Raw genomic sequence first — 27,237 nt, 5'->3', positions numbered from 1 at the left:
ACAGACACTAATACAAATTTTACAGACTTGAGTTTTTATGTGGAACTTAATTGGGCCTGAAATGTAAGTCAGACAAGATTCTAAGGCACACAGTCAGGTCTGAATCCAAGTTCAGTACCCTAGGCTTTTTATTTATTGGGCAAAATTGATAATGGTTAATAGAAACATCAACTAAAAGCCCATATCCAGCTTTGTGCTGTTGATACCCTGTCAACATCAGGGCGATACGTTAAAATTGCAATAGTGATTCAGATGGAGATGTTTATCAATACACTGCCTTCTAAAGTACTGACATATGAGTAGAGTTGCACAACGAGCCGAACTTTCGATTCAATTTAGCGTTCAATGCTTTCAATATTGTATAAAGCCCAGTTACTAGCTTCGAAGGAGTCAAATTAGCGCAATTTGATGCACTTCATAAGAAAACTGATTCACGCCGTGGCCGGTGTTCAAATTAACATAAAATTACTAAATCTTCTTCTCACTCTTCTGCCACATCTTCATACAGTCAGACAATCATTACCTTTGTGCTACACAGACACAGAAAATATGATAAATCTGTAGCTTATTACATCTGCGTGGACAAAGTGCCTGTATATACAGTTGAGAAAACCAGGGTTCAGAAATCTGATACAGCAGTTAGACAGAAAGTATGACATTCCTGTCAGAAACCGGTTTGGTATTGAGAATCGAGATTCTACAGTTGGTATTGTATCAAAGTCAAAATTCTACATGTGAGACAGCAAGGGCAGGAAGCAAGGCATCTAGTCAGCCACCTCCAGTTTTAGACAACACCCTAGCTGTGTACAAATCTGTGACTGTTCACTTTTTAGTGCACTGTTTTGGAGTTCTGCCATTTTTTTAAATGTTTAATTTGTTGTAACTATCAGACATGGACTGTTATGGGCCATATGTATTTTATCACAGATTCTCTGTGGAAGACCATTTATACATATTGTGGAAGTGATGCAGATTACTGTCACATAGTAATGATGTGTTCAAATTTCTTTGCTGTCTTTCAAATTCTCGTCCCTATATTGATGTTCAGGCTGGGAATAATGAATAGGGAACAGCTTTGTACACCGCCATGTGTTGGATAAAACATCTTGGGTCCTAAATGGAAAATTTAGACATTTAAATACTTGGCAATTGGAGGTTATTTCATGGAATATATAAACTCCATTTTAAAGATACAGACTATAACCTGGGTATTAAAAAATCTCATAAACATTATTGAGTTACTGTGTCATAGAATTTATAAAACGGCCTGTCGTTCCAGCATCTTCTCAGAAACCTATTGACTCTCACCAACCAGTGGTTAGTGCACATTGGCACAGTTCTCTCACACTTCTTTTCTTGCTTATCGGCAGAAACTTGCTAAGGCCGTCCAGCCTTTTCTGTGTGTGCGGCACTGTGCGTGTGGGAGCTGGAGAATACAGGATGGAGCTCTGTTGTGCAACCTGCTGCTGTCAGCCCAAATGGCAAAATGACACGCACACTCTCACGCAGAGTGGCAATGTGGTGCTCATTTGTCCTGTGTTACAATTCCACAAAGCAAAGCGTACATCCTGCACCCCATAGCTAGCCACACAAGACCACGGCCAGTGTGTGAAGCGTCAGCCTAAAGTGGAAAATTACGGTCAGTGTCCGTTACATCAGCCTAAAGTCCTGTGTTCATGCTGATGATGTGTTTGCAGCTCATAAAGAAGCATCTAATCACAGCTGCACCTCAGCCCCATCCAAAGCCCCCACTCCCTGCTCTTTAAACAGGTACAATCCCTCCTATTGTCAGGCTCTGCATTGTTTTATTCACTGCAAGCGGCCTAAGCCTGGGGAGACGTGCGTGTGTTTCATCAGCCGTGGGCGCCCTAAGCCTGCGCGGGGCTACAATACTGATGAGAAGTGACAAGATAAGTCCAGGCTGCAGTGCAGGGGCCTGACTCTCTCTAAAGCCCCAGTTAGAAAAGGGGGAAACTATGAGCTTCTATGCCAGGAAAGTAAGTGGTGAGGGTAGAGGGCTGCGATAGGTGAGATTTGGGTGGCCTCTGAAGCAGTGTGGGCGGCAGCCTCCTAAGCATCAACTTGTAAAAATACTGATCACTGGGAAGATCTTAATCTCAGCTGAAGGTTTATGTAACAGTGAGTCACATGACGTGACATCACGGCTGCCCCGCTCTTGTTTTCGATCAATCACTCGCAGTTCTGCCTGCAAGACGTTCACAGCCAGAGACAGAGGAGAGAGGAGACAATCAGAACGAAGAGGCACACGCAGCCCTAAGCCCAGCCTTACTACACTTCTCTGCTAGTGCTGTGAAACTCAGAGCGGGAAAACTGGCCAATGCACCGATGTGTTTGTGTCTGAGCCTGGTGGAGAGTAGTGGAGTAAATTCTGTTTGTGGAGGAGCACAGATTGACGCATCAATGAGAGAAACGATCCTCCAAGTGCAGGGCCGGGACGAGATGGCCGTCAAGCTATTGTTCTGGGAGTTGGAACAGCATTTGAAGAGGTAAAGCTAAATTATGGCTGGAAAAAGAGGCAAATATTTAGTGCAGGAATGTTTATAGGTCCCTCTGCAGATACAGATCTTTGGGATTTTAAGTGGCGTTTAGCCATTTAATTTTTCCATCCAGTTCATTCTCTTAATTGTTTCTTAATTGATATGGTCAGTTTCAGGTATATGTTGTACACTATTTCCGTATATTTACTGTATATGCACATTTATATACACAGTTACGTACATTTAATATGCACATGTCATTTCAGTATTGCAGTGTGTGTGTGTGTGTGTGTGCATAATAGTCACATCACAGAAAAGTTTTAGCACAATATAACAAACAATTGATTTAACATGCCAAAAAATAATATATATATATATATATATATATATATATATATATATATATATATATATATATATATATATATATATAACATAGGGTTATTTTTTGTTTTTTCAACATTGATGCTGTTTTTTTGCCATCTCTGGTCTCTGTCATCAAAAGTTGGCAAGTTGACAGTTTTTATAGGTATTTTATAGCAGTCATTTTGTTGTTTTGATTGTTTAATGTCACTTGCCATGTGTCTAGCTGTATTATACTAGGTCTGAACTGCCATCAAGACAACACTGTGTGTTAACAATCTTACTAAGATCGGGTTATTTGAGTCACAGGCGGTTTTGGCATTGGCTGTACAGGTGCGCTGTGGTTGGTCTTGAACAGGCAACGTGGTTTAGAGCTTGTGTCTTAGGATGAATGAGTAGCAGCGTGTGGTAAGTCCCCTGAATGACGGTAGTTGGAAAGCTGTGTTTATGCACTGAGGTCGGGTCATGGAGAGAACAGGTATATTTGGGCACTGTAATTGCTTAAATCCCTTTCCAGTCAAAGAATCCCGGAAGAGCTTGTTGAGCCGTGAGCTGCTTGGATTTTGTCCCTATTTGTTGCGCTGCTACATTTAATTGGGATAAGTGGTCTATATTTACTGTACACCGAAACAGACTACAGGTATAGAGTGTATAAACATTGATAATCCTGAACTCTGAGTGACATTGTGGAAAAGGATGCTCAGTATATTAGGATGTTCAAAGCACACCTTTGTTCAGTGATGCTTCACTGATATTTGACCTTGAAAACACAGCTAAAAATATTTCCTATCTAATCTATATATGGGTGTGTGTATATGTATATATAATATACATATATATGTATATGTATATGTATGTATATTATTTTTATATATATATATATATATATATATATATATATTTATATATATATATATATATTTATATATGTATATATGTGTGTGTGTGTGTGTGTGTGTGTGTGTCAGAGCTGGGATATGACTGGCTATTAGTTACTTTTAAGGCCCAACTTCTGAGGTGCCAACAAAGAACCTAATGCAGCGTCATCCATTGCTAAGCTGCTTTCTTGATACTTTAAATACAGCTGTGTAAATAACACTCGTCATATTTACAGACAAGGTGGTCTTTCTGAATCATTTGGTGTGTTATTATGTTATATTAATAGCTAGTTAGAAGCATTGAGTCAGCATGGTTAAATATACAGCAGGACTTCTGTCATCAGATTTCCTGGTGGCTTTTGTCTCCTGCACACCAAGAACTGCCTTCTTTGGTAGGAAAAGGGGATTTTTCTTAACACTGCTCCAAAACTGTGGTTTGAGTTTGTTTAGGGACATTTTTTTATCTGATCAAAAACAAAATAGAATGTTGCTTAATTTTAAGTATTCCTGTGAACATCTCATTTTTCCTCAGTAATTATATACAGCTCCTAATGCCCTGTCCACATATATCCAGGTATTTATATAAAAGAACGCTGACGTCACAATCTGAACTATATAGGCAATTCCATAAGTCATAAAACTACAATATCTATACACACAGCACAAGATTCCAAACTTACAGACATATGAATGTGATAAATGTATGTACTGTTCAATCACAAATATATAATGCTCCTTTTATATTCAGAAGTCCACTACTTGGGTAGTTGTGTGTAATCCTCATGTAAACCTTATGCACAAACATTTGTCTCTATGTGTGGACAGAAATATTTTTTTAAAAAGATGGATGATGGGAAATCCCCATAAAAAAAAAATCCATATACTTGTGGACTGGACCCAAAACTCAGTGTTGTCATGGTGGAAAAATAAGTGGGCAAAGATGTTTGTTTCCTGTCAGACAGGAGTAAACACAGACCTGTGTGTGGCCACTTAAAATGAAACCAACCAGATTGTAATAGTTTGTGGGCAGAACACCAGAGGCTGAGAGTTTGTGGTGGTAGTAGAAAACTGTCTACACAAGCTGAGGAAACTGTAGCATATCAGCAGTGCTTGCTGTTAATTTTGCTGTTTCAAAAAGTTAGAGCTCTCTTCCTGGGACTTTTCAAGAATGTCGTTATTTACTATTTGCAAGAAGCTTAAATCATAAGCTATGAAGGCATGTTTAGTAACTGTTTTACCAAGACTTTGACAGGCACCTCATGACTAGGACGTCATAAATCTGTCACAGTTAGTTGTGTTTATATTTTAGGACAATAAAAGTGTGTTGCTGCAAACAGACCTACAAGTGTTCTTCGATTAGGAAGAGCATTTTAAAAGCGAGCAGTATTTCTCTACTGGGTGTATTTGCGTGCTTGGGTGGAATTATACTATTGTCTTTGTGTTTGGGTGTTGTGGATTCATTTTGACATCTGTCATATGACATGGCATAAAATTCTGGCTAAAATCCAGACAGCTCTTTCCAAGGGAACATTTAATTAAGTGCGTCTTGCAGTTCCTCATGTGCACACAATTTTTCTTCTTCTGTTTTTTTAACTGCCTAATGCCTGTGTGGGCTGACCTGGAAGGGTCTGTACATCGAGTGGCTGATGAAAGGCTTTTTGTTTCGTTGTTGCCAGCACTGTCTTGGACGTTAGACACCAAACATCTCATGAGAAATTATCACAGTTTGGTTTCTTAACTGTGCATTCTTGGTTGTTCGTGTTGGAAAGATTTCCTTGCTAATTCATTGTGCCATTTTTTTTTTGCTTTGGGAGAGATCAGATCTTCCAGAGCATGTGCACGTTTGAATAATGTAAATCACACCACTGGAAACTGAGAGGAGCTCACATGAGTTTGGTTATCTAATTTACAAATTGAGTAATGGTACACTTCCAGTAATACTTTGTCTTTAAAAGGAAAAGGAGTGTGAGTGGCGGTTTTTGCTTCTTTGAGAACAGTAGTCAGTATGTTTTAATGTTTAAATATGCTGCTGTTCTACCTACGGCCAACAGGTGGCAGCATGTAGCTACTTGTTAATTCTGAAAGAGCATTGCAAGCATATATTTTAGTTCCGTTTTTAAATGTTTGCTAAATTTATTGTATATTTGTTTTATTATTCGTCCTCCATATTTAGCGGGATTAAGGCTATATATTATATGTATTTGGTTGTAACGATATCCTTAATAACGGTGTGAACAGAGCCTGTGTTTACTGTTGTGCCTTACTCTCAGAGCTGAAGGTATTGTTCCCATGCCGAGCGGAATTTCCTTATTAGGAATCAGAGTCCTGAATAAATTATGTCTGCTGGGTGGACTGAGCTCGAGGTGGGGGCGTGGCCGCATACATTATTCAAATCGCCTCTCCTCCCTTCACCAATCGGGTGCCGAGCTGCGCTGTTTTTCTTGGATAAATTATGCAAATAGCCCAGGCTGCAGATTTTCACTAGAGCAGGGATGAGCTGACCTTGGAGATTCTTTGTGCGGCGCTGGTGGATGTATGGGCTCCTGTAACGCAGGGCTTTCTTTACGGAGGTCCATTTTTCGCCTCGTTTGAACGCTGTAACCTGTGAGCAAGACTATGTAATGCTCGCCCAGCACGAAGAGGTTGTATTTTTCTAGCCTCCGTGTCGGTATATATGGACCTAATAGCATGAATTCTCAGTGCTACTCAGTGGCGATGGATCTTGGTGTATGTCAGCTGCGAAATTTCTCAATATCGTTTTTATCATCACTGCTGGGAACAGAAACTTCGTCAGTAAGGCTCGACAATAGGTAAACTAACAGCTATTTTAGCTTAGCTAACCTAGTTAGCAAGCTTGCTAACGACTGAACGTGTGTTTTAAGAGGAAATCCCTTTGGTGTTCTATAGCTTGTGGTCTTAAACAGAGATGTAAACCTAGCTAGCCAACCTAATCCACAGTGTGTTTACTGCATGCATCCTGTGTGGAGGATCTGTTTATCTGAGTTAGGTTTCATAAAATCCAATAAAATGTAAAAATACAAATACAGGACTAAGGATCACGCTAATCGCAGCACATTCCGGCTGCTGTGGTTTCGTTGCCTTTTCCATAGGTGCGCTTTCTTAGCTAGCGTTAGGTTAATATCAGTCAGTGTACGCTGGCTGGCTTGCCCTTGTGCACACGATGCTTTTCCTCTAGGAGAGAGAAAAAAGAAACACGATGCATAGCCGCATAAACACACAGCAGAACGTTGTTAATGTTGAATCAACGTAAAAATTTCCATCGCTCGTGCGTTGAAACGACGTTGATCTCATTTGATCTTAGTTAATTTATTTATCTCTGCCTATAGATTTTGCTTTGGTTTAACATTGATTCAACATTATGCTTTTTTTATGTGTCGTTTGTATTGACATTAAATTAAATAGATGTAACGTTAGTTAGCTATATTGTTTGCATTCTATCCGTATAGCCGCTACTTCTATTGTAGTACAGACAGGGACAAAAATATGATAATAGCTAATTATTATTTGTGGGTACCTTTTTGTCTAAACGCATTAAGTGTAATTGTTATACCATCCCCCCAAAATCCAAAGCCTTCAACTAAAGCCTTTAAATGTAGCTTGTCCACAATGAGTGTTTTTGCCTATTAACGTTAGTGTTAAATAAAGGTGGTTTTCCATTGTTAACAAAATATGTAACTTATATAAATAAATTACACTAAAATTGTAACGTTTATTCAACATTTACCTATTAGTGTATGCAGTTGACACAACTGTTAGTTAACCTAAGGGGATAACAGTTAAATAGTTATAGTTACCCCTAACTGACCTAGTTAGCTAGCTAGCTAACTTAACTATAGTTAGTTATAACTAGGTAGGTTAGGTTAGCTAACTTAGGTTAGCGGTTATATAGTTAAATAAGAGTATAGCTAGCCTATGGCTAGTTTGCCATACGTTGAATCGACGCTATGATGCAATCATTTAATTTTGTTATTTGGAACTATTGTGTTTATTTTCGTAAATCTAACGCTCAGCTAGCCAACCCAGCGAACTAACGAGTAATCTGAAGGTTAGTTAACCTAGTTTATCTAACCCTAAATGATGTTTCGTGAGCATTTTGAGAACGAAATAACGATACAAATGTTGTGGCATGTTAAAACTACAGTGGTTTGTACTTGTCTTTCTTATTTTACCGACTGATTAATTATTTGTTTGTGTTTTTTTTATTTTGCAGTTCTTCGGGTGCCAGTGTTGTGGCCATTGACAACAAAATCGAACAAGCCATGGTAAGTGTGCATCTTGTTAATTACACATAAGTTAATTTAAAAGGAAAAATACAGAGATGGGACAATGTTAATGAATAAATTGGTTAGATAATTAGCTGCTTAACCAGCACTGGTAAAGCTTGTGACCTTTTGTCAGTGCTGATTTGTATCTGATGTCTCTGCATAACTAGGTCTCGTTCAGGTGTGTCTTTTAAAGCTAGCTGAATATTGGCATCTACAATAAGGCAGATTCGTTGTTAGTTTGCTAGTTCGTTAACCAGATTAATTCAATGCTTAAATTATGATTTATTTAACGCTAGGTCGGGACGTTTTTAATAAAAAAATGAAACAAACTGCATTAAATACATGACCAGGGGCTAGAGGTTGAGGTTATGTTACTGTTTTATATGCTGACATTAGTGTGGAAAGATATATAGATATGTATCAGAGGCAGGTTTTGTTGTAATGTCTGTAATGTTAAATGTGTGTGAGCTGTTCTCACGCCATTCCTCGCCTCGTTACTGTTGCTAGGCAAAGCTCGAAGCTTTTACACCCAGTTAAAAATATCTCGGGCTGTGATTGGCTGCGCCGGGAGTGGGCCGGCCATTTTGTCGGGTGTGTGACGCGGTGCTGTAGTGAAGCAGTGGAGGTGTGTGTGCGCAGGTGGATCCTGACCTGCCTCACTGTGCTCTCTGTCTCACTGACTCCTAGACAGGGCTTATGAGAGACGCTTTAGTGCAGTTTCATATGATGTATTATTGTAGTTGCTAGTTTTGTAGGAAAGGCAATGTTTTCAAGCACATTTATCTGTGGTACAGGTACAGAAATAGCTGAGTTGCAATACTGTGATTGAAGGGGTTGTTTCCAGAATGCAGTTAACTCCTTTACAGGCCTTTGAACTCTGCAGTAAAATAGGTTATTCACATTATCTTTATTAACTTTGAAGGCTTTGAAATATCTTACATGACACTTGGAGAAGCTGTCTGTTCACTCTCTACTAGTGTATCAATATTAGCAATCAACCCAAATTCTGCAGATTTGAAAATAGATATAAAAACTAGACAAACGTAACAAAACGGAAGGTTTGGAGGACATGAACTGTTTGATTTGTATTCATGAAAATACTGATTTTAAAATGAATTTAGGAAAGTGGCAATTTTATTGTTGTTATACATTTATATTTGCAGATTTACTTAAATTTTTAAAATAATTTCTGTTGCAAATACAATTAGAATTTGTATTAACGTTTATCATCGAACATGAAGCCTTTTTATGTTATGCTTGAATAGAAATCATCAAGATTTTGGTGTGTAGTATATTACAAAAAATGCTGGCCTGTTAAGGGGTTAAAGTCATTTTCTGACACTTTGTTTTCTTGCGGGCAGAGAGTTTTAGAGAAACATGTTTTCTGGTGCTGTACAAATTAGGATTTTTCTACCATGATGGTAGAAAAAAATGGACCTTATTCAGAACCTTTCTTTTTAAAGAAAAAAGTTCCTTATGAAACACGCTTGGCCAGTTTCAACATTTACTATTTATTATTTGAATTTTGTTGAATTTTCTAAGAACATAATTTTAAAATCAGCAGTCCATCATAAATGTGACAGACTTCCTTTTTCCTTTTGCACAAAGCACACATTTAATGCACATTTTAGGAAGACAGTATCAATCATATTGTTTATTGTGTAAAATAGAGTTTTATTACTTTACATACTTTGTATGGACAAAAGTATTGGGACACATACAGAAACACTTGTCATTCAATTCTGGACCCATAGCAAAGAAAAAAAAAACAGATTTGGCCCCCATTTGTAGCTCTTACAGTAGGTTTGGAACTCTGAAGTTACTAAGTTAGCAGAAAGTCTGCTACTTTTATACATTCTGCAGACAGTAACCTTACACAGTAGTACACTCAAAGTTGATTGTGGAATATCTAGGTTTGAAAAAAAAGAAAGGTTTGCAGTTGAATTTGTTACAGTGGTGGCATTGTATTACAGTACCACACTGGAATTCAGTGAGATTTTTAGGATGTCATTCTTCCGCACGCTTATAAAAAGGTATTTTATGCACCTGTGGTGATGGGACTAAACAAAACACCTAAATTCAGTCATTAAACGGTCCCAGTATGTTTGTCCTTGTAGTGTATGGTGCAATACAGTAATGCACTTTAGATAAAACAGCTTAATATATCATAATTGTTAGGCAGCAGTACACAGTATGAAGAATATCTGATTGAAATTATGTAAAACATTGAAAAACTGCAACCAGTGACATGAAAGGTTTGCACATGAAGGTGTCAATACTCTGAAATGATGTTGTATTGATGTATATTGAAATTATTTCACATTCATTATTTCATTCATATTTACTGTGGAATAATTATGCTCAATATTAAATGCTCCCATGTTTGTTGTGCCTGCAGGATCTGGTGAAGAGTCACTTGATGTACGCTGTTCGGGAGGAGGTGGAGGTCTTGAAAGAACAGATCAAAGAACTAATAGAAAGAAACTCTCAGCTGGAGCAGGAAAACAACCTGCTGAAGAACTTAGCCAGTCCAGAGCAGATGGCACAGTTCCAGGCACAGGTTCAGACTGGCTCACCACCATCATCCACACAGGGGGCGCAGCAGCCGGCCGTGACCCAACTCTCCACACAGAACTCTGGACCCTCAGCATAGCACACAAGTTTTCCCTGTTAAGGGGAATGTTGTTACCTGAACTCAGATGGACTTAAATAAAAAGAACAAGTATGCATCACTCACAGGAGGATTATTTCAAAATTTGCACATATTTAAAGTCTCTAAACTTGACAAAGGCTAAAAAGAGACTCTGAACACGCTTACTGACAGTCCAGTACGCTGTTGACCCACGTTGGATATTGCCAAACCCTGTGGACTGTGACTGTCGGTTGGGAGGAAATATCAAGATGGACACAATTCAAAAGATTCACTGTGCCTGTGTCTAAAGGATTCTAAGCGATGTCGAGTGTTTTCATGCCTCGCTTACTTTTTTAGTGGAAATGCTGACCACAGTCTTTTTTTTAGGCTGCAAAAAGCAAGCACTTTAATGAAAACGAATATGACAAGTCTTTTGATGAACAACTAATCACTGCGCTGTCAGGTATGGGCGAGGTGAAAGATGAGATGGTGATCCCAAAATTTGCTTTAGCGTCATCATTATTCCTGGGTGAATAAAGGGAGTAAAGTTGCCTATGATGAGACGATCATTTTCAGTATTTACAATTGAATTCCTCACTCTCTATTGCGGCTTTAAAGCTGCCTTTTCCAGTGCCGTGGCACTCGCAAGAAATCAGAGGAAACGGTGGTGGGCTGAGTTGAGTGAGTGAAAGTGGGAAGGCTCTTGTATATTCTTGTATATTTAGTGTAAGTAATCTGTAAAATAGTGATATTGCGAGAAACACTAAGAGAAACTATTTAGGTTGTACAAACTAAAGACGAGGTTGTTTGCTTGCCTGAGACATTTGACCATCTTTTTTATGCTGTTATACAAGAATGGAGGTATCAGTCTTAGAATATTTACATCAAATGACAACTACTCAACGTCTTGGCTGTGTTTAATACCTACTGTAAACCACTGTTCACTTGAAGTTATTTGAAGTATATTGCACCCATGTGATTTCCGTTTCCATTTTTTTGACAATGAAGTAATCTGGAGATCAAACCTTTAACTTCCAGTTATTCTGACTATCATTAAGATCTGATATGCATTATTACTGCATTATATGTATGAGTTGTATGCTTATGTTTTGTGCATGTCCCTCAAAAACCGGAGATAAGGTGTAAAATAGTTCAATTGCACTTCACAACTTTCAATAAAATGTTTAAGGAACCATTACTTGACGCTTAATGGCTTTTCTTGATGTGTGTTTTGTTGTCTTAAATGAACTTATTAATTTGGTTTCCAGTAAATCGAGTTAATTGCATTAAATTATGGATTTATATACTGAAAGAAAATGTATGTGTGGTGGTGTTTAGTTGTTAAGATCTTACAATGGAATATTCTTCTTCTATACCATACACTAATGTTCTAAAAGTAGAATGCCAGTCAAGTTTCAAATTGGCCTGAATGTAATTTATTTAATGTTTGTCCAGTGAATATAGCTCTTAATGAAGTTTTATTCAAATCATGAAGCCAGTAACAGAATTAGCACTGCCTTTGCCATCAAATAAACCTATTTTGTACTCTTAGAAAAAGGGGTTAACTTCTATTTATTAACTGTACAGTCATCGACACCAGGTATGCTGCTTATGATTTCAGTTTTAAAGCTATTATATTGTATGGGATTTGGCACTGTTTGCTGTGAAAATTTACTAACTATATTAACAAGATTGTTACAGCAAATAAAGCTGAATAACAGCTTTTTGTTCTATTCAATTACACTGTACACTTCCTGTGGTTTTATTTTGCCACATGTTCCTTGTTCACATCCTCTACGTGAACTCTGCTCTAAAACCCAATAACCTGAGTTTTCCCACCACAGCCGAGCAAAAGCAGAAATGATATCAGACACATCCCAAATGTATAATATTTATTTGAAAAAGTTGTTACGATACACAGACATATATAGAAACCAATTATGGCACATCGTTCATGATCACAAAAGCACATTATCTATTGCACAAACATATATATGACCCATGATAAGACATTGCTGGCCATAATGTTTCAGTAGAAAAGCACTTGTTCCTGTTGTCCAGGTACATTTGTAAACAAGTGATGGAGGGTGGTGATGATGTACAGTACACAGGACTCATCTTCTTAGCAAACCGGTCACATTCAGAATCCTAAGCCTCTAGATTCCCCTCAGATTGTGCCTCATGGCCTCGGCTCTCGTGGACGCGTGAGGTAGGAGACGTGGACCACACTGGTGCTCACATGCCCATCCGGATGCTCTGAATGATCTGAAAGATGGCTGAAGAGACAAAAAGGAGGTAAGGAGCCACTCTTCTGGAATTTTTTGATGTCTAACTTCAGTACAGGGTCCATTTACTTGTCTTACTGTGTGGACCCATAACAATGCTCCAAAATGAAAGAGTAAAATACATATAATTTTCAGTGAAAGCTATGAATATTCTTTCATTTTATGAAGATTTGCCATTTTGTAGATACACAGTTTTTGTTTGACATGATGATATTAATGTGTAAATAAGATGTAGAGTTAAATCTTACCTGAACCACAAACGACAAATACAAAGAGTGCCAAAAGCCACGGCCCGACTGGATATTTCTCTTCTTGTGGTCGCTGCAAAAGAAAAAGAAAAAGAAAATGCATTTTAGCACAACAAATGTATTGTCATGTTTTCAAAAATATTTCTGTATCTAAAAGAGACATGAAACAAGACTGCACTGAACACTGAGTTGTCTCTGCATTAAAAAAAAAAAAAAACAATTTACGGTTCTGCCATTTTATGTGTCTAAAAACAGTGGACAATTTATGCACTGTAATATTCCTACTAGAGCTGCAATGATTAGTCGATATAATCGTCAATATCGATTATTTAAATTTGTCAACTAATCGTTAATTTGCAACAGTACAACAGGGTTGCAACAGGGTAAATGGCGCACTCACACAGTTTATACTCTACTCCAAAAGTGCCCAAACACAACAGATTACATATATACTCACTAAATATCAGTACCTTCCACATTTAAACAACATCTAGACATTTAAATGCCCTGTTTAAATCTTATTTTCAGCTGTTTCTATCATTTTTAGAGATGAGAGAGGCATGGCAAAAATAATCGTTGACTAATCAGAAAAATAATAATCAGATTGGTTGACTACCAAAATAATCATTAGGTGCAGCCCTAATTCCTATAGTCCCGCTTCACAAGAAGTTTACAAATGATGTACCACTGCAGGCATAAAATACCCATAAATAATTGCATTGTGTGCTTATAAGATGCACAAGCAACTTCCGTAATACCTTGGATACACTACATGAACAAATTATACTACATGACTGTAGTCATTAGGGCTGCAACTAATGATTATTTTGATAGTCGACTAATCTGATGATAATTTTTTTGATTAGTCGATTGGTCAACGATTATTTCTGCCATGTCCTCCATCTCTAAAAACAACAGAAAAACAGCTAAACATGAGATTTAACAGGCATTTAAATGACCACATGTTGTTTAAACGTGGAGAGTACTGATATTTAGTGAATAAATATGTAATCTGTTGTGTTTGGGCACTTTTGGAGACACAGACCAAGTTTCTTCTGTCCCCAGCACTTTGTGTAATGCGGTACTGTTACAAATTAACAATTAGTTGAAAATGAAGTTTGTAGACGACAAATTTAAATAATCGACATTGTTGATTATATCGACTAATGGTTGCAGCCCTACATGACTGTTTTATATAGAGACAATATAGAGCACGCTACATAACCAGATTACTGATGACCCACACCATTATGCACGTGGCTCACACTACCTAGGAGATCAGATACCAATATGGAGGAGCACGACCTTGCTTCACTTGTTTTTGTGCTGCTATGTGTGCAGAAGCAAACAAAAAAAATAAAAAAATGTTGTTGGGTAAAGTTATGATTCTGCTCAAAATCATAAAAAAAAAATCAAGTCTCAGTTCACACAAGACACAACTTACATTCTGACTGTCCACGCTGCCTGCACAGGAGTCTGCAGACTAAAGCCAATTAGCAAAGACTCAGCACAACTGGAAATCGGTGTTAAAATCAGGCTGACAGTCGTGTAGTGTAACTCAAGCTTTAATGAATACAGACATTAAGTCTGTCTGTGATGCACAGTAATGAGGCTTCCAAAATTATTCACAAGGGATAGTGAATAGGGCAAATTTCCAGACACAGACAATGTTATTAAGCGACTAAGGCATATTTAAAATACAGTTTACCATTGTTATCGATGCTGCCTAGATACTGTTGCTGAACCTAGACCTGACCAACTGCAACACCAGATCTTTTGTATAGTTAAATCCAGATGGCGATATTTTATATATACAGTTCTGGAAAAAAATAAAAGACCACTCAAAATTTATGAGTTTCTTTGATTTTACCAAATTGAAAACCTCTGGAATATGATCAAGAGGACGATGGATAATCATCAAGCCATCAACCCAAGCTGAACTGCTTGATTTTTTTGCACCAGGAGTGGCATAAAGTTATCCAAAAGCAGTGTGTAAGACTGATGGAGGAGAACATGCTAAGATGTATGAAAACTGTGATTAAAAATGTGATTTATTCCACCAAGTATAGATTTCTAAACTCTTAAATCTTTATGAATTTGAACTTGCTTTCTTTGCATTTCTCTGCATTTTTTTTGTTATTTTAGCAATTTCTCATTTTCTGCAAATAAATGCTCTAAATGACAATATGTTTATGTGGAATTGGGGAGAAATGTCTGTAATTTATAGAATAAAAAACAATGTTAATTTTACTCAAACATATACCTGTAAATAGCAAAATTTAGAGAAACTGATTTTTTTCCAGAGCAGTGAATATTTTTTTAAAATAAATAAATAAATAAAATACATTTATGAGTTTCACACTTTAAAATTAATTACTGAAGTAAAGTAGATGCACATGTACATCACTTACTAGCTGCCATGCTGTTAGAGGTACATCTCTATGGAGAAATGCCAGATATGTTTTGGAATCTGCTGTATAGGCCTGATGATGTGTGTGTGCTGAACTTGACCATATTTATTGCCACACATGAGAGGGCGTGACCATGGGGTTCCACTGCAGTTTACAAAAGCCTGTCACAATCCATTTATTCACATGCCCATCATCTAGCCTAGCTACCCCTCAAACACACGGATGGTTTGTATCACAGGTGAGGTTTAGTGTTTTAGACACCTTTTAAATTAGCTTTATTTAAGCTAAATTAATCATTCTCTAGCTACATATGGAATGTAGTGCCACGTTTGCCACGTAGGTTGAACACCTTAACGTTGCTTAAACGTTTCTTATCAGACTGTAGACAATGTGTATGGTTATTTAAAACCCCGCACAGACAGACACTAGCTGAAATAGGCGTTGTGTGGTGAGTCTATGATAACAGTAACTAGCTAATAGTGAACTCATTTTCCTCTCGACGTGATAAATAAATAAATAAATAAGCACCTGGACGACAGACAACGCGAAAACGCTAGCTAGTTAAATCATTATCGATTTGGAAGACATTAAATCACGACATTCTCACACAGAACATCAGAATTACGCGTTAATTCGGGCTCTCCTCTTCACACAGCACGGCAGCTAACACCCCCATCTTACCAGCGTCTTAGCTACGTTTCCCCTCTGAGTGATGTTTTTGCTGTGCTTCTCGTTGGCCATCCGAATCCTTTGTTTGGCTACCATCTTCCGTTCCTATCAGCAGATCAATAGCTCGCCCCTGTCAAGCCACGCCGTATTGCTTTATGTGTGGAGAAAAGTCACCTCTATTTCCCAGCACCTGCCCGAAAATCCACACAGAAGAGAGAAGAGCGCCTCCATAAACCCCCCTGTGAAGGGGCGAGCAGGACACTAGCGGAGGCTCCCCTTCATTTCTGTAGCCTCCTGCTAGTTAGCCTGACTGACCAGGTCTTTGACAAGCTGTTTTATCCCCAAATGATACAATTATACACCTGTACAAACTCACATTCTAGAGCTCTATAATGTATTTTACTAGTATAACTTCATTTTGTAATAATACAGCTTTTTAATAGTAATAATATCAGACCTATACATCTATAATCACATTCTGACTAGATATAACTACTGTAATGCCAAGACTACATATCCTCAATGCAATTCTGACTGGTCATTACCATTGACACCTTTTCTTTCTACATAACATATGTCGATTTTGCTATTTATAGGTATATGTTTGAGTAAAATGAACATTGTTTTTTTATTCTATAAACTACGGGCAACATTTCTCCCAAATAAAAAAAAATATTGTTATTTGGAGCATGTATTTGCAGAAAATGAGAAATGGCAGAAATCTTAACATGTTCTCCTCCACCAGTCTTACACACTGCTTTTGGATAACTTTATGCCTTGTGATCATCCATCTTCCTCTTGATTCTATTCCAAAGCTTTTCAATTTGGTAAAATCAAAGAAACTCCTCATTTTTAATATAATTAATTAATTAATCAATAGAATTATATAAATATATAGAAAGTATAGTAGTATAGTAGAAATTGTCATTTCAATCTATTTTGTAACAAACAAACAAAAAAAGATATCAGTAATATTATTGTTAATACTCAAAACTTAGATTAAAAAAAAAAAATTACAGTACTAGTTAAAAGTTTGGACACATCTCATTCTAAATTGTTTAATTTGTTTTCTACTATCTACTATAATCTTCAGTTTTCAATGTAAAACACATTGAATAAAAAGATGTGTGACCAACCCTTTGACTAGTGCTGTATATTATAGAATAAAATGCACATTATTACTACTCAAAACTAATTAGCATTTGTACTAGTCAGAATACATTTAGGTATGTGGATGTGAACTTTTGAGTTACAGGGGTGATATCAGGAATTACTATTTCTACTAGTATAACAATGAATTGTGGATATCTGTAATAGGAGTTTGTATTGGTGAAAAATGAGAGACAGTTCCATAAATCAAATGAAATTCCATGTAAGTCAGTGGACACAGATGACTAGTCAAAAGATCTAGCTTCATTATGGATATGTTGTTGTTTTTTTGGTATGGCTTGTCATAATAGGTTTATATATCTGTAGCTTGATCTATAAACCTAGAACCTAGTAAAGATATAACCTTTTAAGTACTTTTTCGTAGTAAAGTTACTACTCTGACTTGTATTGCTGATATGTATCATTTTTTGCTAAAATAACTACAAGCTCTTTTTAAAATGTTTTAGAGCCACTTGAATTTTACCATTAATACAGAAGCATGTTGCGAATCATTGTGTGTAGCTATAACTAAACCATCAACTATAGTCTACAACTCACAATGGTTCAGTTAGCCTAGCATGTAGCTATAGCTAACTCCCCATCTCAGAGAGCTAGCTGTAACTTTTGTGTGTAATCAGTGCTGTTTCTGTCTGTGAGGGAAGTTCCCCCATCTCTTTATCCTGCCTCCATACTCAGCGTACGTCACTCTGGGAGGAGATATTCCCTTTTTATGTTGGAATTAAGAGGAATAAATAAATAACTGAGTTGAGAATGGCGTTTTCTGTAGCTCTGCTCCCGCAAGATAAAACGGTTGCTTAGCAACTGCAGTGGGGTGTGTGCACGCGCTGCCTCTGGCCCACAGTCTCTGGATGTTCACACTACAAAGGAACCAAGTGAACTTCACCATAACAAACCGCTTCAGCATAAATGTCACCAGTGGTACATTGCTTAAAAACACATTAAAACTGCCTGGGATTCCTTTTATTAAAGTTCTATTGTCAGGAGTCTACTTTTCAGATAATAACTATACAATGTTTACTAGTAGGTACACAAGAAATGCTGCCTACTTATACAGGATTGTGAGGCAGCTAACTAGCGACCTAGCCTTCTGTTAAATTTAGTAAAAATGCTAATGGCTAATGATAACAGAGCTAAATATTCATATCTTCTAGGGCTGGGCGGTATTGGTCAATAATATAATACAGGAAGATAATAAACCCTGCACCTAACAAATTTATGCATAGAGCTTACCCAGGATCTATTATTCAGCTAACTAACAACAAACACAACCGCAACAATCTGATACTGGTTCGACAAGGATCCAGAAGTACAGCATAACACTACGTCATGGTCCATTGCCTCAACTGCAAAGCATTCAGACCTACAGAGAAAATTACCCAATACTGGAAACCCTTAAGAACAAACAGAAAACACTCCTTACTCTGGACAACCAACCAACCGAAGCACAATAGTAGACAATCATTTACACGTTAGGGTTGCGTGGAGCAGAGCATAGCAGCCGCTACAATCTGTTGCTGTGTGGAACTAGGTGGCTAGGTTAGCTCATTTATATCCACTGCCTTCCAGAGAGGAGGCACTGCATATGTGGTTGAAGGAGCTAAATTTAACACCCAAACGTCCATACAGTATGTCTGCTCTTATTATTCTGTGGAGGGAAACTTGGTTCTGAGACTCCAGACTCCAAAACACAAAATTGTCCTCATATTTTAAGTAGACCAGCTGGTTATCCAGAGAAAAACCTCCCCAATGCTAGTTGGCTAGCTCCTTAACTAGCTCTTGACCAGTATATAGACTATATGTATACTCCAGTCTATATGTGACCTGCTGGTCTTGAGCTGGATTTTTTTGCAGGGCAGCTGTGAGAACGTATAAATGGTGCGCTGCTGCACTGGAAGATCTAATACAAAGTTAACAAATAAAGTGAATAAGGTGGAAATGCAGTTGCTATGGTATTCCAGGTGGTTACTTTGGTGTTTGGTAATTGCTGTGATGTTGCTAATGGTTTGCCAGATGCAGTAGTGTTTTAGGCAGTTGCTATGGTGATATTGACTGGTTGTTAGGTGGTTTTTATTGTTGCTATGATATCCCAGATGGTTGTTTGATGTCTCAGGTGGTTGTCAATTTGTTGTTGTTGTATTCCATATGGCTGGTTATGTGTTACTAGTGTATTTGTATTATTCTTGCATTTAAAGGGAGACAAATCTTTATCTTTATCTTGGTACTACTACTACTATTACTACTACTACTACTATTACTACTACGACTATCACTACTACTACTACTAATAATAATAATAATAAGTCACCATTAACAAATAATACATAATATGTCACATTCACACACAAATCTTCCTGTCTCTTTGCTGTCCATAACTAATACTTTTTCTTAAGCTTTAAATTTGAGTTTTCCCGGCTGTGTTTGCCTGTATCTATATTACAGAACTAGTATGTAGCCATGGTGTCATATTTTTATTAGATTAGCTTATGTTACTTAGACTTTGTGGGAATTTTACAGCATTAAAATGTTGCTTCCCTTTCAAGAAGTGAGGTATAGTTTCACATGTAAAATTCTCAGAACTATCATTGTCAGATCATAAAAGCTTTTTTTTTTTGCATATGAGGTCACATTTTTTCACTTGTGATCAAGTTTTTTTTAATTAAATGGTAAATTTGTGTTTATGTTCACATGTGTATATATAATATATATTTTTTGGTTGCTATAATAGACAAATCTTAGCCATGTTTAAAACCAAGCCAGTGTACAGTATTTGTTGACTACTTTTTTGGGTAGAGCTTTTTGACAAGGGTCTCTTACTGTCAGCTTTGCATACACAAACACAAAAGTCACAAAGTCATGCAGCCTTCATGCACATATTTATTGTATTTATTGTCTTGTGAACTTATTGTCTCATGCACACTATTTTGTGTCTGCCTGCTGTCTATGCACTATTGTACCACATCTATACCTATAAGTCATTGGATATCTAGCCCAAAAGTGCTTAGTTGTACTGTACAACCCTGTACAGGTATAATGAAAAAACAAGGAATTACATATGCAGGTCCTTCTCCACACTAATGCATTAACCTATAGACTTAGGCCTATTTGCTGTGTTGTATAACCTGTACTGGGTTCTCCTTTATAGCAACAATCCATGATGCATAAACTAAAGTTCTTCTTCTGTTCGCCTTTGAATTCATCTCTGGTATTCATATTTATTTATCTTTAGATTGCACATGCAGGGATGGTCTGACCGTTGGGTGGACCAGGCAAATTTCCAGTGGGCTGCTATGTGTGTGGGCCAAAGAGAGAGCAAGAAAGAGGGAACTGTATCCTCATTGCTCAGTGGTGAAGTAAGCAGTTTTTTACTCAGCCTAACTGTAACCAATGCTACTAATGACTGGCTTAATGTTAATTTACTATCACACAGTAAATCTGGGTAATGACCTAGGTAGTTACCATGCTACCATTAGCATTCTTAATCAAGCTACATTATCTAAAAATAAGTTTCCATGTAGTGTTCCTGATAGCAGCATTAATATAGGAAGAACACACACCTTTTAACAGACAACTATAGTATTAAATACTGCTGAGTGTGTGAAAATAACATTTTATTTAAACCAGAGACTGTAAAAAAGATGGACGCCGTGTCGCCGTTCCCATTCATTCAATGAAAATGAAGCCAACATCTTCCGCTATGTTGGTTTCACTTTTTAGAGACGATGCTCTGTCCAGCTATACACAGTTTATGATTTAAACTAACATGCCAACTGTAATGGAACTAGTATTGTGTCACATGGCATGGCATGTCCCATAGATTAAATTTAAAAAAAAAAACTAAAGAATACTGCACTGACCTGCAGAATATCCTTGTAAGGTAATCAGTTTATGTGATGCTATTCCTTGACTTTTTGCATGACAGTGTATTGTGCTTAATGTTAAGGTTTATGTATTGTATTTTCATACTTAAGCCACACCGGTATATAAGGCAAATTGCTTTGTTTTCCTTCTAAATCAGCAGGTCTCGATGCTGGGTGAACCTCCTCTGTAAACAAAACTGTAATTCTTAAATAAAATATTTTTTTTTTCAAAGTCAAACAAGCACTGGAGGCTAAAATACACAGATTTCTCTCCTGACAACTCACCCTGTTTATTTGGGTGAGTAAAGCACTTTTATTTATTTACAGTAAGCTTAGATTTCCAGGTTTCCACTTAGGCTGGCTGCAGCAGCATTAGCATTCGCAGCTAATGCTAATGCCACCCGACAGCGTTAAACTGAGGAACCCTAAGTGATCCTGTATTATCTAGCAGTTCTGCCAGAGAGCTTGTTTTAACATGGAAAATGTTATACAGGCCGATATACTCACCTCTGAACGGTAAAAGAGCTAGCTTAACAGCTAATGCGGCTCCAGCAGTGCCAGCCAGGGATAGCAACAGGCTACAGGCTGATAATACCTCTGAACGGTGAAAGAGCTAGCACTTAGCGTGGTTATCCGCTAATGCTTATGCTGCTCCAGCAGTGCTAGCCAAGATTAGCAGCAGGCTACAGGCCGATAATACTCACCTCTTAATGATGAAAAAGCTAGCGCTTACCGCGGTTAGTGGCTAATGTTAATACTGCTGGAGAACTAAATTGGAACTCCTGTTTTTATGCTGTTATAAAGAGTGGCTTTACTGCTCCTTACAACCTGACTGTTAGAATTCATAGATAAAATGCAGTGGATTATAAGGCACACTGACACTGACTGAAAGTATTTTAAGTGCGCCTTATAGTGCGGAAAATATATATAAAAAGAATTGTATTTTATTAAAACATAATTTCTGCATGATATAAGGATAAACTCTGAAAGAGTTCCACATCTGACCCACTTCTGGGCCTCCATTCCATGTGGGAAGTGGGACACTGTTAAATGTCAGATGGCCCAGGATCAGATCATTGATCACTGATCAGAGATGATGCTTTCAAGGTTACCTATGATAATCAGGCTTTTTTTACCCAACAAAAATATCACATTCATTTTCTATCTGTTCTGTTTGGTGAAGGGAAAACATTATAGAAACATTTAAAAATAAGATATCAGGTTATTTTTGCTGTATGTAATGGAATTTATGATGTGTTAAGTGTAGAAAGACTGACAGGGATTTGTGGTGGAATTTCTATGTTTGTGATGGGCCGGTCTAGACATAAGTTTAGGGCTGAAATTAGTTTCCAGTCAGCCTCAAAGGGTAGCATGAATACATTGGAATTAATGCTGTTTTATGCTGTTCCTTTTTCCAGACGACTGGGCACATGCTTTAGGTTCCAGGTCACAAAAAGGGCTATAAAATCAGCTAGAAAACAAAGATGCACCAGACACCCTGAGGACTGTTAGGCTACAAGTACAGGCCTTTGTTGTCTGAGGGGTGAATATCAATATAACGTGCCTATTGTGTCCGGAGCATAGTTGTTAAAAGTTCATACAAACTGTGTAACAATAGATATATTTCAAGATCTGCTCTTATTAATAAACACATTATTACAAATATAGAATATAGAATTTTAACCTTCTCTCAAATGCACTTTTCTTGTCTCTTTGATGTGGGGGGAGGAGTTTTACCATGTCTGGAGTGCTGCGTGGTTAGGTTGAATGATTCTTTTAAGAGGTTATACATCACAATTTTATTTTTAAAATAAAAAAATAGGAGACCACTTAAAACTGATGAGTTTCTTTGATTTTATTAAATAAAAAAAAAAACTTCTGGTATATAATTAAGAGGAAGATGGATGATCACAAGCCATTAAACTAAGTTGAACCGCTTGAATTTTTCCACCAGGAGTGGAATAAAGTTATCCAAAAGCAGTGTGTAAGACTGGTGGAGGAGAACATGCCAAGATGCATGAAAACTGTGATTGAAAACCAGGGTTATTCCACAAAATATTGATTTCTGAACTCTTAAAACTTGTAAATATGAACTTGTTTTATTTTCTCTACATAATTTGAGATCTGAAAGCTCTGCATCATTTCTGTTATTTCAGCCATTTCTCATTTTCTGCAGATAAATGCTCTAAATGACAATCTTTTAATGTGGAATTTGGGAGAAATGTTGTCTAGTAGTTTCTAGAATAAAACAACAATGTTATTTTTACTCATTTTACCTATAAATAGCAAAATCAGACAAACTGATTCAGAAACTGAAGTGGTCTCTTAATTTTTTCCAGAGCTGTATTTTCTAAAGATTGTTTTTCTAACCATTTCCTTTTCGAAGGACTGAAGACACATGCTGCATGTTCAGCAATTAATAATGGTAATTTCACCTAAGATTTGTCATATGGTCTTCATATTTACCTGAGGTTAAACTGTCCATTATGTCATAGTAAAATAACGAGGTAAGTAAATTAATTTTACAAAAATCAAAATATATACATAAAACAAATCAAGGTCCAATGAACAATTGCAAAAGTTTGCAACTAAAATTGCAAAAAGCATAACAGGAAATAAAAAGTGAAAATATGAAGTTATATTTATTCTGAAAAAAAAAAAATATTTCTGTGTAGTTTAATGTCTTATAAAGTATGATGAAAGTTCAAAAGTAATTTTCTTAGATTATAAGCGCCCTAAAGCACCTAATCAAGAATTGTTCTCTTTACTTCACATAGAATTGACCAGTTTAAAGATGGGCATCCACGTCCCACCTCTGCTCGCGCTTCTCTCCTCCCTCTCATCTGCCTTCAACACAATAGCCTTCTGTCTCAAGTCTCTGTACAAAGCGCAGGCATCAAAACAGATCATTGCCCTTCTTTTTGTACTTTCCCAGGAATATTCTCCATTAAGGTGCAACAAAAGCCCCTCAGTTCTTTTCAGAACATTTCATTTTCTCTTTGTTTCATTGTCCTCTTGACGTATCATCTCTGTCGGAAAGTTCACTGCCACAAACATAATCTATGGCAGTCTCGTGAAGCGTGATCCGGTCGCCTGACTGTAAGTACCCCACTGAGGCCTGGTGGCAAACACCCATGGTGTATTCAAGAATGTTGTTTTTGAGCTGAAATGGGAGGAAGTTTCTGACCTAGATTCAGATCTGTTTACCTCCAAATTGCTCCCTAAATTATGCTCTTAATCTCTGAGAGGACTGTCTGTGTCCTCGGAACGTAGTATGTAAGTAGGGAAAACATGTTAATCTGGCTAAACAAATAGGTGGTTTGGCGTCTTTGAAACTTAGTCGTGTGTAAAAAAATGATAAAATGTGTGGTGTGATGGATGTGAAGCAGATGCAAATATCAGAAGGTTAATGGGCGGTATACCTGTTGTGCATACATTCAGTCAAGTCAAGTCAGACAGTTTTATTATCAATACTGCATATGTACAGGACATACAGATGATTGAAATTATGTTACTCTCCTTCCCAATTGTTACAACAAGTACAGCAAGAATAAGATACACTAAATGTACAATACAACAAGGTCACAGACATCGACATATATGAGACAAGAGGCAAAAGACAAGAGTGCAGCAGTGATGGGCGGGATTAAAAAGAGAAAGACAGTACCATTGTTAACTGAAACTCTATAAACATTAGTGCAATATAGTGGTAAAAAAAGCTAAACGCTGGTAAAGTGAATGAGTAAATACAGTTCTTTAAATGTCCAGTTGTAGGGAAATCAAAGTGAGTATGACAGTGCAAGTATAAGCAGTAGTGCAGGTAAGGCTGTGTGTGAGTGCATGTCATTTTTCATTACAGTACTGTGTTGATTGAAGGGAGGAGGAGTTACACACACACACACACACACACACACACACACCGCTGAACCATTGAGGTGTTGTAAGGTTTGTTAAGGTTTGATGGGCTCTGATTGGTCCAGCAGACTAAGCGCTGCCACTATGATCAGGAGATTTCCTGTTCGAATCCTGTTCATGTAGCTTGCCATCAGCTACCGGAGCCCTGAGAAAGCACAATTAGCCTTGCTCTCTTTGGGTGTGGTAATCCCCACAAGATTCCAAAAGGATGATGTCGATCAGCACAAGGCGTCTGTGAGCTGATGTATCGGAACTGAGTTCATGAGTTTTTTATGGCAAAATCAGACTAGCATTGTTAGCATTTTCTCTGGTTAGCATTGTTAGTGATACGAGTTGATAACAACATATTATACATGTGTATTTTGCACACATATCCACAGACAGAAGTTGGACAATACTGTGGGTACGGCTGATTTAATGAGATGCAAATAAATAGAATTTCTAAAATAATCTGTATTATTCAACTGTTTTTCTACTGTTGACGTGCAGAGCAGCAATCTTGGATTCTGAACTCGGGGTTGGTGTGACTCTCTTGAATTTCTTAGTAGTAATCTGACGTGTGGAGGGTGTTCCAGTTGAACATTTTGACATCCGAGTTCTGAAACTTACCTTGAACTTACCAAATACCATTGCAACTTATCCCAAGGTATTCAATGCTGTTGCTTTAACACTAATCTATTGGCAGTGGATATGGTAACATCACAGTGACTCATGTGCCACCACTCCAGAGCATCTTATATTATTGCCAATGCTTTTCTATGGAGATTATACTGTAAAAGCATTGCTTGTGCAATTGAATGTCTGTGTCAGTGTGGCTGAATTCATATACAGGATGTCTGGGTACTTTCGGGAATATGGTTTTGGGTGCTCTTGGTAGCTCTTTGTTTATATTGTTGTCTATAAACTAACAGACTAAGCTTTACCAGCTCAGGTTTTCAGTCTTTGCATATCAAAAACACAGGAAAGAGAAGAATCTTAGCTTCTAAGTATCTAAAGTAAGTCGTTCCTAAGCCAGGTATATTATTTCTACAACAGGAAGATAGAAAACAAACAGTATCATTCGGATGATTCAGTGGGTGGATAAGTAAGCAAACAAAGGTGAAGCTGTCTGCTCTTGTTTGGGTCTGGCGCGTTTTCTCCATCATTCCGCTGGACCTGCATGAAATGACTTGCCACTCTCGTTCATTCACAGGAAGCACAGTGCCAGGAGACAAAGTCAGAGTGTATTTTTTAGGGCGAGGGCAGCTCATGTGAGCCGTGCACCTCCCTTAACCAGCCAAATTAAGCAGGAGCGTACGTACGATGCAGCCAACTGGGATCTGAACATGTGAAGCTTCAGCAGATATTTGGGTCAGAATGGAAAAGTGGGCTAAGTGCTTCCGCAAAACCCTGGTCTAGGCTCCTCACTGCTCTTTTTCTTTTCCAGTTCTTACGCTCTCTATCTTTCTTCCTGTCTCTCTCTCTGGAGGCTAGTGGAGGTGCTTTGTAAGCTCTGCACTGTTTCAGCACACGCTTTGTACAGGGACACTGTACACTTCTCCCGGCAGGACAGGGTGAAGCTCAACTAGCTCAGAGATCTTTCACAGTTCTGTTCCAGGCACCATCTGGCTCTTTGTCTCTAGCCGTGCCGTCTGGGGGCTATTGTGTCACCTCAGTCTCTGTGGGGCAGTCAAATTACAGGTAGCCTGTCTGAGAAGGCTAAAAGGGGGGCTGGTTTCATTGTAGAATGCTGATTGGTCTGGATAAGAAGTAAAATAGGAAGAAAAGAGTCATGTTAGTATCTTCACAGCGTGGTTTGTTAAAGTGACCAGCCATTACAGCAGCAAATGCTAGTGAAAGTAAAGTGAAAAATACATTTATACAAGGTATGAAAGACAATGGTATTGCATTAATGATATCAGAGGAGCCATGTTTTTTAGTACTTGTACTCTGTTCATAAAGAATGCCATTACTTGTTTTGGATGGACTGTCATGTTTTGTCTTGTTTTCAGCACCAAAAGGGAAACCTTACACAGTATCATAAAC

At 37.6% G+C, this 27,237-nt stretch overlaps 2 protein-coding genes across 5 annotated transcripts in view; one reads left to right on the top strand and one right to left on the bottom strand.

Annotated features, from left to right (window-relative positions):
• Nucleotides 1-11,855, top strand: part of tsc22d1 (TSC22 domain family, member 1) — a 57,145-nt gene extending 45,290 nt beyond the window's left edge. The window contains exons 1-3 of one of the 4 annotated variants that reach the window (XM_022680387.2): nt 2,202-2,507; nt 7,971-8,022; nt 10,424-11,855. In XM_022680387.2, coding sequence (XP_022536108.2) covers nt 2,347-2,507; nt 7,971-8,022; nt 10,424-10,678 — 468 coding nt within the window. In that variant the 5' untranslated portion in view covers nt 2,202-2,346 and the 3' untranslated portion in view covers nt 10,679-11,855. Of the gene's footprint in view, nt 1-2,201; nt 2,508-6,219; nt 6,550-7,618; nt 7,806-7,970; nt 8,023-10,423 lie in introns of those variants that run through there. The other 3 variants (XM_007251724.4, XM_049484764.1, XM_007251723.4) reach the window with 3 other exon arrangements.
• A 679-nt stretch (nt 11,856-12,534) lies between these two features.
• Nucleotides 12,535-16,587, bottom strand: serp2 (stress-associated endoplasmic reticulum protein family member 2). Its single transcript, XM_007251727.4, has 3 exons — nt 16,283-16,587; nt 13,191-13,263; nt 12,535-12,933 (listed from the first exon to the last, which is right to left on the bottom strand). Exons 1-3 carry the CDS (start codon nt 16,364-16,366, stop codon nt 12,893-12,895), a joined length of 198 nt encoding a protein of 65 aa, XP_007251789.1. The 5' UTR covers nt 16,367-16,587; the 3' UTR covers nt 12,535-12,892.
• Nucleotides 16,588-27,237: the final 10,650 nt, after the last annotated feature.

The sequence above is a fragment of the Astyanax mexicanus genome, chromosome 11 (assembly GCF_023375975.1).
Source record: "Astyanax mexicanus isolate ESR-SI-001 chromosome 11, AstMex3_surface, whole genome shotgun sequence".
Classification (NCBI taxonomy): Eukaryota; Metazoa; Chordata; class Actinopteri; order Characiformes; family Acestrorhamphidae; genus Astyanax; species Astyanax mexicanus.
Note: the sequence above shows the minus strand (reverse complement) of the source record. Positions and strands in the feature narration are given on the sequence as shown.

What these genes read in the sequence shown, in the direction of transcription:
- serp2 (XM_007251727.4), bottom strand. Translation starts at nt 16,366, where the DNA reads ATGGTAGCCAAACAAAGGATTCGGATGGCCAACGAGAAGCACAGCAAA. An exon ending in GAAACGTAGCTAAGACGCTG is followed by an intron (nt 13,264 to 16,282) that starts GTAAGATGGGGG and finishes TTTCTTTTGCAG; the next exon opens with CGACCACAAGAAGAGAAATA. An exon ending in ATTTGTCGTTTGTGGTTCAG is followed by an intron (nt 12,934 to 13,190) that starts GTAAGATTTAAC and finishes TTGTCTCTTCAG; the next exon opens with CCATCTTTCAGATCATTCAG.